This window comes from Dasypus novemcinctus, chromosome 3 (genome assembly GCF_030445035.2).
Source record: "Dasypus novemcinctus isolate mDasNov1 chromosome 3, mDasNov1.1.hap2, whole genome shotgun sequence".
In the NCBI taxonomy this organism is placed as follows: domain Eukaryota; kingdom Metazoa; phylum Chordata; class Mammalia; order Cingulata; family Dasypodidae; genus Dasypus; species Dasypus novemcinctus.
In genome coordinates, this window is record NC_080675.1 from 15226455 (window position 1) to 15240566 (window position 14112).

At 38.2% G+C, this 14112-nt stretch overlaps 1 protein-coding gene across 1 annotated transcript in view; it reads right to left on the reverse strand.

Annotated features, from left to right (window-relative positions):
• CPSF2 (cleavage and polyadenylation specific factor 2) overlaps window positions 1-13514 on the reverse strand; it is a 39352-nt gene extending 25838 nt beyond the window's left edge. Inside the window, exons 1-7 of the mRNA XM_023583765.3 lie at window positions 13263-13514; window positions 9951-10007; window positions 5294-5477; window positions 3681-3840; window positions 3497-3602; window positions 2378-2507; window positions 71-186 (exon numbers count right to left, since the gene is read on the reverse strand). Coding sequence (XP_023439533.1) covers window positions 71-186; window positions 2378-2507; window positions 3497-3602; window positions 3681-3840; window positions 5294-5442 — 661 coding nt within the window. The 5' untranslated portion in view covers window positions 5443-5477; window positions 9951-10007; window positions 13263-13514. The remainder of the gene's footprint in view (window positions 1-70; window positions 187-2377; window positions 2508-3496; window positions 3603-3680; window positions 3841-5293; window positions 5478-9950; window positions 10008-13262) is intronic.
• Between the last annotated feature and the right edge of the window lie 598 nt (window positions 13515-14112).

Sequence of the window (14112 nt, forward strand, 5' to 3'; positions counted from 1 at the left end):
GAATCCATAACAACTTATACTACCATGCACTTTTAGTGCTCTTTAAAAAGGACATTATTAAAATACCTACTCAGAAGTTGCTCATCCCTCTGTTTTCGCCTAGGCTGCACGTAAGTAGCATTAAATGAATCTGTGATAAGTAGGGAGGGTCTGCTTAGCATTTCCAGGGAACATCCATTTAAATGTCTATTAAAAAAAGTTGAAAAAAAAGAATACTTTATATAACTTCAAATTACAATAATACCTCTCTTACTTAAAAGATAAACAACTTCTTTATAAGGATTTTTCCCTTCTCCTCATTATAATAGTATTCCTGTGCATTGATGTGAAAATGGAAAATTCAAAAAAGTACCAATGGGAAAATAAAAATCTTTCAGTTACCATCAGTCAGAGGTAATCGATACAATGATATTTTATTGTACTTCCTTTTCTAAATATAAATTTTTTTGTGTGTAAACACATATATTTTACAAAGATTTCATCATGTTTATATCTTATAAAACTCAGTTCTATAATCTGTTTTTTCCATGACATCACAATTTTTTTCTAAACTTAATTTTTAACAATTATAAAAAACTTTCTATTGTATCTGTCCTATATTTAAATGATCATTTCCCTTTATTGATATTTAGGTTACTTTTATTTTTGCCTTTATAAATAATCTTTCAAAGAACATTTTTGCAGAAATCTTCAATTGCATCTGAGTGTTTCATTAGGACACGTTCTTAGAAATGTCTTTATTAAAATATGCAGTATTTCTAAATGGCTCTCTGGAAAGGTTTAGCCTTTTCCAGAAAGGTTCAGCTGTAAAGACTGAAAAACTCATTAAATACTTTCCAGAAGAATACCACCATTAAAAAAAATTAATGTATTTAACTGAAAATGATCTCATTTTTTCCCTTTTTTGCCTTTATGCCTATAAAATCCCTCCCAAATCAGATAAAGATTCACCAGTATTTCTTCCTTTTATATTTTACATTTAATCTAAATACATCTGAAATTTATTTTGTTATATGGTATATGGTAAAGACTCAAACATATTTTTTTCCCCAAATGGCTGACTTCCCCAACACCATTTACTCAAATGTCCATCATTTCCTCATTAAACTGTGATAACAAGAGTCTAAAATTCTATTTATTGGTCTTAAATATTTCTTAACATAAGATACAAAAGTTCTTGAGACTATTGTAATCTAATTCAAAATAGTTATGAAGATGCATATAAGAGACAAAACACCTAAACAATTTTATAGTAATACTCTGAATACAAAATGAAGTATATATAAATACTGCATTCTCTTTTAAAGAAAATCTAACTTTAAATATAGTTGTATTAGGTAGTAATTACTAGCATACAAAATAAACAACAAAAACCACAAGATCCTTTAAATATTGTCAAGAGCATATAAAATATAATTTGATGTAAAAAATTATCACCTCTTTTGCAACATCTCCAGGGAGATATCTGTTTTATAGAGTGGGTATTTACATGTAAATTTTTAAAGTATGTTTTCTCTTTCATACGATTTTCCCTAACAAATCCAAATAATTAAGAAATTCTGAAAATATTCATTATTTGACGCTTTTAAATTGCTCTAGAAATCTGGTTAATAAAGTAATTTTGTTTCTAATTTTCCCTCTAAAGAATAAAATAGGGAAGCGGACTTAACCCAGTGGTTAGGGTATCCGTCTACTACATGGGAGGTCCACAGTTCAAACCCCAGGCCTCCTTGACCTGTATGGAGCTGGCCCTGTATGCAGCTGGCCCACGCGCAGTGCTGATGCGCCCAAGGAGTGCTGTGCCACGCAGGGGTGTCCCCCACGTAGGGGAGCCCAACGTGCAAAGAAGTGTGCCCCGTAAGAGCCGCCCAGCACAAAGGAAAGTTCAGCCTGCCCAGGAATGGCACCACACACACACGGAGAGCTGACACAACAAGATGACGCAACATATTGGGAGCCCAACGCGCAAGGAGTGCGCCCCGTAAGGAGAGCCGCAAAGCACAAAAGAAAGTGCAGCCTGCCCAGGAATGGCGCCGCACACACTTCCCGTGCCGCTGAGGACAACAGGAGCGGACAAAGAAACAGGACGCAGCAAATAGACACAGAGAACAGACAACTGGGGGAGGGAAGGGAATTAAATAAATAAATAAATCTTTGAAAAAAAAAAAAAAGATGACGCAACAAAAAGAAACACAGATTCCCATGCTGCTGACAACAACAGAGGAGCACAAAGAAGAACACACAGCAAATAGACACAGAGAACAGACAACTGAGGCTGGGGCGGGGGCAGGGGGAGAAATAAACAAATCTTTAAAAAAAAAAAAGAATGCAATAGCACCAATTGCATTTCCTTTAGCTTTTGTCTTGATATACCTACATCTCCCTCTTGTGGTTGAAGTCAACCGCATAAACAATTTCTTCTTCTCCATCTTTAACTATTTTCCATATCGTTCCACCTATCATATGCCCGGCTGGCAGAGGTGTGATAGATAAGCCATGTCCTTTGCCTATGTCAAGAAGATAATGACAATACTCAGACTTCTTTTACAACTCTGAATAAAGGCTATTTTTGAATTGTTTTCTAAGAGTCGATATAATCAGTGACACAAAATTCAAAAGTAAAAAGGAATATGATGAAAAGCAAATCTCACTCTACTGTCCCCCAACTTCTCCATTCCCTCATTGGTAGCAAACACCACTGCCATTTTATTATGTATTCTTGCAGAAATATTTGTGGTTGTAAACACAAGGCTAGAGATTGAACTTAAAAGCTAGTACATTTTAAATTATTTAGTATGAATTAATAAAGGTTAATATTTATAATGGGCATGCATAGTTACCAAGTGTTTCCATTTATACTATAACTAACCTGACAGAATATTTCAATTATTGTAAAGAATGTATCCTATAGAAAAACTAAGTACAAGCAACACTGTTGGACACCATTGGTACTTCCTGGTTAAAACTTCAGAGTCCAATGTTGCACCATTCTTTCAATGCTAGGAATCTTAATTTATGAAAATCCCTAATATAATTCTCTGTAGATGATAAATATAAACTGAATATATGACTTCTGACCTAATTAAACAATAAAGTTTTTAATGTCCAATTCAAGAATTCGGTAGTTTTTTGCTCTGTGTTGCCACAGCACTTCACTGGCTACAATCACTATATTTACCTACCTGAGCTGGTCTCTTCCCCCTATCTGTGCACTCCTAGGTGTAGGTCACAATCACCTTTTTGCGTTACACATAGGAAAAATTAAATAAGTCTTTCCCAAGTCAAATGTCAAAAGGTCTGAGCTGTTCAACACTTTGTTTAAAATACCTAAAATCCAAATGATTTGGGGGTATGTTCAGAGTTCCTTATCAAGGCAGAAAACGGCTAATTTTTATTCTTCACATCAAAGTGCTTATAATTTTTACAAGTTCTCCTCAGAATTTTTAGTAGTTAAAACCCATTAGTCCAATTATGTGCTATTAGAATAATTTTTTACCTTTCAAATTCACAATCTGAGAGAATTTCAGCTGCTGTATTTTATCAAAGGCTGCATCCACATCATCTAACGTAAAAAGCGTGAAATCTTCTGTATTGTGTCGAGACTAAAATAACACAAATGAAAGGTTAAAAAATGACCATTGTAGGAGTGTTAAAATTGAAAAACAAATCTTTTAAATTACCTGATAAAGATCATACATGAACATCTGTCCCATTTTATAAACAGGAATGGTTGCATAGATCGCACAGTTCAGACCCAACTTTCCAACAGCATATGGGAGGGCACCAAGGTGGAGAGGGTCAGGATGAGACAATAGTACTGCGTCAATCTGGTGAACGTGCCTAGACAAACACAATCAAAATGACTACTTTCTCGAATCTTGTTTTTAAGGATAAAGGTGGGATATTCAAAATTAATTTGCTAATTCTATTCCTTATAATATTTTGGATTAAAGACTATGATGCAATAAACGAACAAAACTAAGAGCTAACCTTATGATTCTTTGAATTTCAATTATTAATACTCAGATATAAAAATTATAGCTATAACTTGCACCTAAAATTAGTGTCTAGACACACTTTTAAAAAAGAAAAAGAACAGACACCCCAGGTAAGTTGATTTTGAATGACTACTTTGTGTAACTATATTAGTTCAATTTTAAGAACTTACCTTGGAAATTCAGGAACTGTTGAGGAGACAATGTTTGATCTACCACGTATTTATAATGGATTTTTGCCTCAGCTTTTTAGGACAGTGGCTGACAATATAATTATTATAGTAAAACTTCAATTAACCAGGAAATCATTTGCTCTTTTTGACAAAAGAAGTTAAAAAGAGAACACTTTTTTGCTTCAAGTTCTAAGTTTTTTAAAATGTTTAAGTCCTCTTTCCTTCTGTAACTTGAATAATTCTGGGAATATAGCTGAAATTTTCTTTGATGGATTAGGATCCTTTTGTATTTCAGTCATTATTCTAGCCACCAAATCTCAATGTCTAGCATCAAAAGATATAGAGAACAGGGAAGCAGATGTGGCTCAACTGATAGAGCATCCGCCTACCATATGGAAGGTCCAGGGTTCAATACCCAGGGCCCTCTGGCCCGTGTGGTGAGCTGGCCCACGCGCAGTACTACTGCACGCAAGAAGTGCTGTGCCATGCAGGGGTGCCCCCCATGTGCCCCCGCACAAGGAGTGTACCCTGCAAGGAGAGCCACCCTGCACAAAAAAGGCACAGCCTGCCCAGGAATGGCACCACACACATGGAGAGCGGTTGCAGCAAGGTGATGCAACAAAAAGAGACACAGATTCCCAGTGCCACCTGACAAGAATGCAAGTGGACACAGAAGAACACACAGTGAATGGACACAGAGAGCAGACAACAGAGGGAAGAGGAGAAAAATAAATAAAATAAATCTTAAAAAAAAAAAAAAGATACAGAAAACAGACTAAATGTGATCTGACTGTAGAACTTTCACATAGAAGGTTGCTTTATCTCCTCAAAGCAAGAACTTAATCTTGCTCTTTCCTAAAATTGGCATGCAAAATTTTTACAGAGAGATCCCTTAGCAAATAACAACCAATTTAAGATTTTGTTGAATTTCATGAAATATAGCTTATAATTCATACAAAACTCTGGAAGTAAAATGGTCACTTTCGCATAAGTAAAACTAAATCCTTTATAATACACTCAATAAAAGCATAAAAGCAAGTACAGTGTAACATAAAAATTGGTATTACAGTATAAACGAGAAGTTAACTTAAAAGTCTAAAAATATGAAAAGTAAAAATAACTTACTTCCTCAGGGAATCTATAATATCCATAGAAAAGTGCTCATCCCAACCACAGTCCAATAAAAATCTAAACTCATCAACTTGGAGAAGATAGCAAAGAGCAGATTCTTCTTGGACCCCAGAGAGGGTAGTTAATTTGATAATAGATGTCATTTTTTTTTGGTCCAATTGCAACAATCTAAAATATTCTTTCAAAAGAAAAAGAAAACATATTTAAACATAAAAATGCAATTGAATAAATAGACAAATTAAAATTATATCACAAAAAAAAAACATCAAATTTTTAAGTGCACAAAAATTCTATCATCACGGAAAGCCAACATTTTAAAGTCCAGTCACCATGACTGCTAAGTTTAAAAATGCAAACATAATCTTTTTGACATATCCATCAGTGGCTCCCTGTTGTGGTTTAATGAAAAGCAAGCAGACTTTGGAAGCAGACAGATCCAGATTTGAATTTACTCTTTTGTGGTTTAAGACGTGTTAATTAACCTTTCTTCACCTACATACCTGGTCTAAAAAACATGAGAATTAATATATACATAAAAGGGATGTTGGAAGATTTGAAATAATGTATAAATTACCTAATCTCTATTAGCCCATCCAAGTTCCTCAATAAATAAATGCCTGCTGAATTAATTTAAGGTGACTCTGTTCCTCCTGTAGTTTGCTGTGATGGCACTTACCACACTGCATTACAATTATTAGTTTACATGGTGAACCAAAGGTTCTTAAATAAATATGCTCCCTCGACCATCTGATAAAAAGTTATGAACCTCTGTTCTCCCTCCCGCCCTTAAAAAAACAAAACACAAAAAAAAGCACATACACACATAGAAACTTGCATACATTTTAAGGAGTTTAATGTTAAGAACCTTTACAGAGGACTATGAGCAACAAAAATACAGAGGTGGTATCTTATGTTTGTAGTTCTAAAACAGAACCTGACAGAGTAGGTGCTCAACACATATTTCATGGATGGATGGCTGGAATGTCTACTATATGTATTTCAAGAGGGAACCAGAAGAATTGAGTGCCATTAAACTGATTTGTGACTATTCATTAGCAAAGTATAACTCCACAGCAATATTTTAGATGTTAGCTCCTTAAAGTAAATTAGCTTTTCACAGCTAACTCCAGTATTTAAAAGGAAAGCAGCATCCACATGGAATCTAAGCCCCCTCTTGATATAGATGTGGAACGGACACAACCATTCCAAGGTCCACAGGATGGAGGAATAGAGTATGGATTAGAGTGGACTTACTGATATTCTATTCATGAACTATTGTGATTAGTAATCGAAGAAAATATGGCATTGGTGTGGAGAAAGTGGCCATGGTGGCTGCTGGGGGTAGGGAACGGGAGGAAGAGATGAGATGTGGGGGCGTTTTTGGGACTTGGAGTTGTCCTGGGTGGTGCTGCAGGGACAGTTACCGGGCACTGTAAGTCCTCCCATTGCCCACTGAGTGGAATGTGGGAGAGTGAGGGCTCTGATGTGGAGCACTGCCCATGAGGTGCAGTTGTGCTCAGAGACGTATTTACCAAATGCAATGAATGTCTCATGATGATGGAGGAGGTTGTTGTTATGGGGGGAGGAGTGGGGTGAGGTGGTTGAGGGGTATATGGGGACCTCATTTTTTTATGTAATATTAAAAAAATAAAGAAAAAAAAAATTAAAAAAAAAAAAGGAGAGATGGCTACTGCACACCCTATTGTTCTTTCAACACCCGAACAGTAGGAGGAGCAGCTGCCCAACGTCTTATAAACAAAGGTGAGTTGACTGCCTATCTTTCACAAAAGGCTTGGAGGTGTGCTCATCTCACCAATTCTCCCCTCCCTGTTTATATCAGTCTCAGCCAGAAGTCCAACTCTCCTAGGTTATCCATTCTACTGAGGTGTACATCTCCTGGTTGGACCCATTCCCTCACTTCTCCCTCCCTGATCTTTTCAGACTGTCCTCTGGAACTATAATTATATTCATCTGTAACTTCAACCTTTTCTCTAAAGGTTTCCTTCACCTGTGTCTTCATGGACACCTGACTATTCCCTCTTACTGTTTTTCCTGCAGCATTCTCAAGAGACTTTTTCACCTCAACTCTCCCACACTTGAAAAGCAGGAAATAAGGCACATGTGTTCCCCAATGTGGCTGCCAAACCACACCTTCTTCATCCTTCAAATACTCCAGTCCCACTAAAGCTCATGCTGCCAACATAGTTCACTGTTAACCTTTCAGATTTCCTCCTCATTGCTGAAATCTATTACCATAAATTTATTCATTGAGGACTTTAGTTCCTGAGATAGTCTCCCTCTCAGTAACTTCAATATTAACACAGATGTTCCATTTAATACTCTGTCCTCTCTGTTCCTTGACTTCAATTCCAATAACCTTCTTCATTTCACATCAGCCCCATGCCACCATGGTCATATCCTATACCTTATCACTACCAATAACTGTACCATTTTCAAAGTTTCACCTAGAAATGTCTCTCTCTCATTGCCACTTCACTTACTCTAGTATTCCCACAGCAAAATCCTTTGTACTCATTGCTATTTCTAATCCACTGAACACTCTTTCATTATCTGTGACTCCTCCTGTCTCCACTCATGTCATCATCTTCGATTCCATGATCCATCCAATTATCATTCTCTGGTAAACATTCTAAATATCTTGCTCCTCTAGTTTTTCTTTATACTAGCCTGGCAAAACCTCAACCTTTATTGACTCTAATCATTCACTTGGTCTATATCAGTAGCTGAATATTGCCAGAGGGAAAAAACAAAACCACACAACTGTATATTTCCTCTTTAAATTTATAACAAAGATCTCAAATGCCTACTAAGTATTACCTGCCAATTCTATTTTTCTTAATAGGTTATTTTTCATCTGAAACTTGTCTCTGCTCAAGCATTACCTACCGTCTCTCCTTTCTACTCTCATCTGATAATCTCACCTCATTCTTCAACCAGAAAGTAAAAGTAATTAGACAGTAAATCCTCATTTTCCAAATACCACATCTACTAATTTCTTTGCATGTATACTGTTTTATCTCCTATAATAAGGATAAATCGTCCTGCTCCCATCCAAGACCAATCCTTCTCTGTGCACTCTGGATCCTATTCTCATTTACCTTCTAACTTCTTCAGTCATTCCTTTTTTTCTCCCACATCATCAATGTATCACTCATGTATCATTTCCATAAGCATATAAAGATACTCTAGGATCTCCCAACTAGAAAGAATTCTTTCTCAACTCTACACTGCCCTGCAACCATGCATCATTTCCATGCTCCTCTTTCACAGCAAGATTTCTCAGAATATTTACCCACATATGTGTCTTCATTTCCTTATCTCCAATTCACATTACCTAATCTAGCTTCTTTATTCACCATGTGGAGAAAAAAGTGCTTTCATCAAAGTCAATGATAAACCTCTACACAATTTAAACCAATGGAAATTTCTCTGTCCTTAACTTACTTGAAATTTTAGCAGTGTTCAACAAAATTAACTGCTCTATCCACCTTTCTTCAGTGTTATCCCTCCTCTGGTTTCCTTCTAATAAGTCATTCCTCAATCTCCTTTGTTAATTCTCTTTCTCAACTTAACCTCTAAATACCACAGTACCTCTCAGAAGGACCTCTTTTCTTTTTTCTCTAGATAATCTCTCAACCAATCCCATGACTTTAAATATCATCTGTTCTCTGATACTCCTGATTCTTTTATTTTTCACATCCAATTCATCAGTAAGTCCTCCAATTTTACCTCCATGACATTTCTCAAATTTTCTTCTATCTCCACTGTCACCAAGATCTCTCACTAGGTTGCATATTTTCCATGCCTCCAATTTATTCTCTCAGAGACCTTCTCCATCCACTCTAAAGCCCCCCAACCCATTACACTCTACAACATCATTCTATTTCCCTCTAAATGCCTGGTGCTCTCTATAATTGTTGTTATTCACTTGCTCTGTCTGTCTCCTTTTCTCCTCCTCACCCCCACAGTAGAATATGGACTCCATGAAGAAAACTTGACTATTTTGATCAAAGCTATATTTCAATGCCTGCACAGTGCCCAAAGCATATTAATGGTATGAATGAATGAAGTCTGGTTGGTATTATATGAGCTTAGTGCCCTTACCATACCATTAAGTTACCTATTTACATGTTTCCCCTTGCTAAGGAGAGCTCTCTCAGTGTAGAAGCAGCTTGATCCATTTATGTCCTTAGTATAGAAGTATATGCCTTGCATATAGTGGCTGTTCAATAAACGTTGTGGAAACAAAGAGGTTAAACTAATTGATTTAGTATGTTTCTATTTGTAAGGTAGAAGAGAAGTACAAACACACTAATTTCCTATCTGAAAAAAAAGTTTGTAAATAAAATTTTGGAAAGGAAATTCTCTCTGCCAAAAAGCTTGCTATACCACAATTAATGGTCTAAGGGAAACTCTTCTACTTGGAAACCTACCTTAACTTCCCACTTTATTTAAGTTAAAAAGTGAAAGTATCTTGCAAGATACAAAGTATCTTGTAAATAGAACTAAATGAGGAATTTATGTTATAACCTTTTTTGAAGACAGACCCAGTATTCAGCAGAAAAGAGATTTTACTATAACTGCTCGTAATATAATAAACCTATATCTTGATTAGATTCTCATTACTTACTGATATCTCAGTCATATATAGGATGAAACAGCATGAGGGGGAAAATTCTTCATAAATCTAAAAAATAAACAAATAAGAGCCTCATGAATGTGGTAAAATGACTTGATTTACTTGTTTTTAATTATGGCCCTTTGCTTGTATGTCTTGCCCTAAGATGAGCACTGGTGAGCAACAGGAAGTAGTACAATATATGATCACTTTTCTTAAAAGAAACTTAAAATTTTAGGAAGCTTAAATTTACATAAAACACACAGGGAAAAAATAATAAAAGACATAAAAATAAACAATAATCTGCCAAAAAGTTTAAAATCAGGTACGGAACATTGAGTTTAGGAAACAGGATTTTTGAAAATTGACACACACTAGATTATGTTATTAACATTGAAGAGGTGGGATCTAAGATTGGTGGGACCTGAGTAGAAAAAGACAGATGGTATTCAAAATGGAAATACCATGAGCAATGGGACAGAACAATTTATAGAGAATCATGAAAAAACTAGTTTGGTACACTTTCATATTAGCCATAAATTAAAGAAAAGGCCTAATGAATAGAAGAGCGCCAGATAATAAAGGGCCTGGGGAATTTTAGACCTAATTCTATAGACAAAAGAGAAACATTTTAAGATCCCTTATTGAGTAGGAAGATAGCATGATACTGCCAATTCAGTATTTAACAACGCTATCTGTGTCCTATTGATGGGATAATAAGATAAGAAAGGAGGGTATAAAAGGAGAGCTGATAGCAGACTACTTCCTCTTCTCAACTTTGCTGGTTCCACTTTGGGACTAAATTTCTTTAGCCTCAAATGTACTTTATAACTCTATGACATCAATTCATTAGTCTTCAAATAACGAAGCTCTGAAACTCTACATTATTTATTTCTCCCTTTACTTCTTCTTGGACAGTGTTACTAACTCCTGATTATTTTTCCCTCAGATTGTCTTGCACATCTATCACTCCCTTTCCATTCCTACTGCCAATACCTTAATGCTGTACCTCAATTACATTACATTTGGGTTTTTCCACTTCCCTTCAGTTCAACCTAAACACTACTGCCAGATTAATCTTCAGAAACACTCCTACACATATTACTTCTTGCTTAGAAATCTCTGAAGGCATTTTATTGCTTGAGAAAAAACAAGTTGAATGCCTTACACTGGGACTGGAGGGCTTCAGAAGCTGCCCTGCATCATCTCTAGGCCCAGCTCAAATCCCACATTCATACTGAATTTCTCCATCATTAGACTAGAACAGTTCTGTCCAAAAGAAATATAATACAAATGTAATTTTATTTTTTTTCATAATCACATCAAAAAGTAAAATGAAACAGGTGAAGTTAATTTTAATATACTTATTTAACCCAAATAGGTTTAAAATATTATTCCAACATGTAATCATTCTAAAAAAAATATTGAGACATTGTCCAGTCTTGTTTTCATATGAAGGCTTCAAAATTCAGGGTGTATACATACATACTTACAGCACATCTCAATTTAAACTAACCACATTTCAAGTGCTCAATAGCTACATGTGGCTAGTGGCTACTAATAGACAGCGCAGATCTGGACTCTAGATTTAAAATCAATATTTCAGATTGTAGAGCACTGTATCACTCCTGAGTACAGGGTGGCACCATTCTATTTATATACTCGAGTCTTGGATTTAATTTTAATGGTATCACCAACCATTTAGTATCCCAGACTAAAACTCTGGAGTGGTTCTCCTACTATCAAATTGGCCATCAGCACTTGAATCCTACTTGACATTTCATAAATCCTCTAACATCCTTACTGTCCTACCTCAATTGAGGCACTCATTACCTTACCGGGATAACTGTAATTTCCTCTCATCTAGTTTTCCTCTTCCAAGTTGATCCTCCATACAGTGGTCAGGGACCCTCCTAAAAATCAAATATTCTCATGCCTGCTGGTTGCACAAAATATCCAGAGGTTTTCTGCTAGCTAATGAATAAAACTTTAACTCCTTAATCGGGAATCAAGGCCCTTTACATGTCTATTTCAACCTTTCACTTCACCAGCCACCCTTGCTTGCCCTACATACTTAAGCACAATTATTTTCCCACTCTTCCTAAGAAGCCAAAACTTTTCAAGTCTCTGCACCTTTGTACTGGTCACCCCTCCAGGAACGACCTCCTCTGGAGATTAGCAAATCTCTTTTCACCCTTCATGACTCAGTTCAAATATTAACTCTTTCATAAACCTTTTTCAGTGCCCTGAGACTAAGCCAGTTATTTTTACCTAGTAACAAAGTAGGCACAAAAAATATCTGTTGGACAGATGTCGGCTATACAGTCTACCTATTATAGCTAACATTTTTATCTCCAAGACCAAGCACGAATCCGTGCCCTCTCAAATGCCTTCAGGGCACTTATTATATACTTCATCTTCATCCCAAATATCTATCACAGTTACTGACTCTCTCAACAATGATTGTACATGTTGATGACAACTAACGGGAACTAGGTCAAATCCAAGTAAAAACGAAGAGGTCTGGGATGGCACTGTAGCTCCCTGGGCGCCGAAGCCTCTTCCTGGTCAGTTTCCGGAGAGCAGCGGTTTATAACACAGCCAAAGGGGTTGTAAAATAAGAATATAGATTATGGGCAAATGATACCTCAGCTTCGCCTGGTCAAAGGATTGACTTGCCAGGGGATACACTTAGTCTACCTCCTGTTTTCTGGGGGACATGTAAAATAGAACCAAGTCAAAAGAAAATGAGGGCCAGTGAAACTGCTGTGAGGGTGGATGCGCTCGGGCGCGACGGAGGCAGGGCGCGGAGGGCCGAGACAATTTTTATAAAGCGTGATAACGTCTAAGATCTTTGGAGCTCATCATTTCAACAACTGGAGTCAATTAACTACAAAAACACCTACTTTGTGCCACTGCTTAGGAGACCGCGGGTCTCTCAACCCGAAAAGAAGGGCGAATCTGGGCAAGAAGGCTGAGGAGAAAACCGCAGCCACGAGGCGAAGAAATTAAAGCAGGAGTCGGATTAACTCCACCAGCGCCCACAGGCTGAAAAGGGAAGAGAAAACAGGGAGGAGGAGAGAGGAGCACGGGAGTGAACTGTACACCCACGAGACTCGAAGTTTTTGACCCATGGAGAAGGAACTTCTCTTTCCCTCGCTTAGCACTTTGGCCTGGGACGACCATGACCGGAGCACCCTAAACCCCGGGAGCACGTCCGCAGGGGAGAAGGCTGGGTCCGAGTAGGAGCCTGGCCCTCCCGGAGCGCCTAAGACGCCCCCTCCCCCATCCACGGGCTCACTCTTTTCTTCCGCCCTCACTTGCCTCGTCAGTCCTCCCCCAACGCCGTCCACTGCCCTTCCCAACCCCCAGTCGAGTGCCGGTTCAAGAGCGAGGAAAGCTGATGTTCACTCAGCAGCACCCGTGAAGACAGGCCAGCAGGAGCCCCTCCGTGGAGGCCGCCATTTTGAAACTGGAGGCGACCCGCTGAGGCGGAGGAGACCCAGGGTGATACCATCTTCCGGGGAGAGGGGAGAACGAAGCTGCAGGAAGGAGATGGCTCTTCCACCAAAAACTATCATCACCTGCGACTGAGGTTTTATTTTAAATATATTTCTGACGTTTAGAGCTAAAATAAGTATGAGAAGATTCGAACATTAAGGGGAAGAAAAAGTATGACTTCCCGGCGCCACCCCTCCCTTCCGTGCGGGTCCCAAGGCCGCCGCTTCCGCCGGCGCCTGTGGCTGAGCTCACAGCTGCCCTTGGTCTTGGGGTCGTTGTTGGCACCAGGATCGCCGGTGAGTTCTGGGCCCAGGGCGACCGAGGTGCGCCAGGTCACGGTTGTGCAGGCGGGGAGGGGTCACCTCCATGAAAGCCCTCGGCGGTGGTGAAGGGGATAGTGGATGGGCCTGCCCCAGGCTGCAGCGGCCGAACTTCCCGAGGCTTCTAGCGTAGGAGAGGGACACAGCATTTTTTTCTGATAGACGGTTGGGTTCATATTTCCCGCCTGGAAACTTTCGAGAATGGAACTCTGAGGTTGTCATAATTGTAAAAAGTCTTTAGAGATACCCGGTGACCGCCAGTCACGGACTGGGGAGGAAACTGATCAAGATGCCGTGCCGAGACTGAAGCAGGGATGGGTCTTCTTATCCACTAGCATCTCAATTCGTCCAAG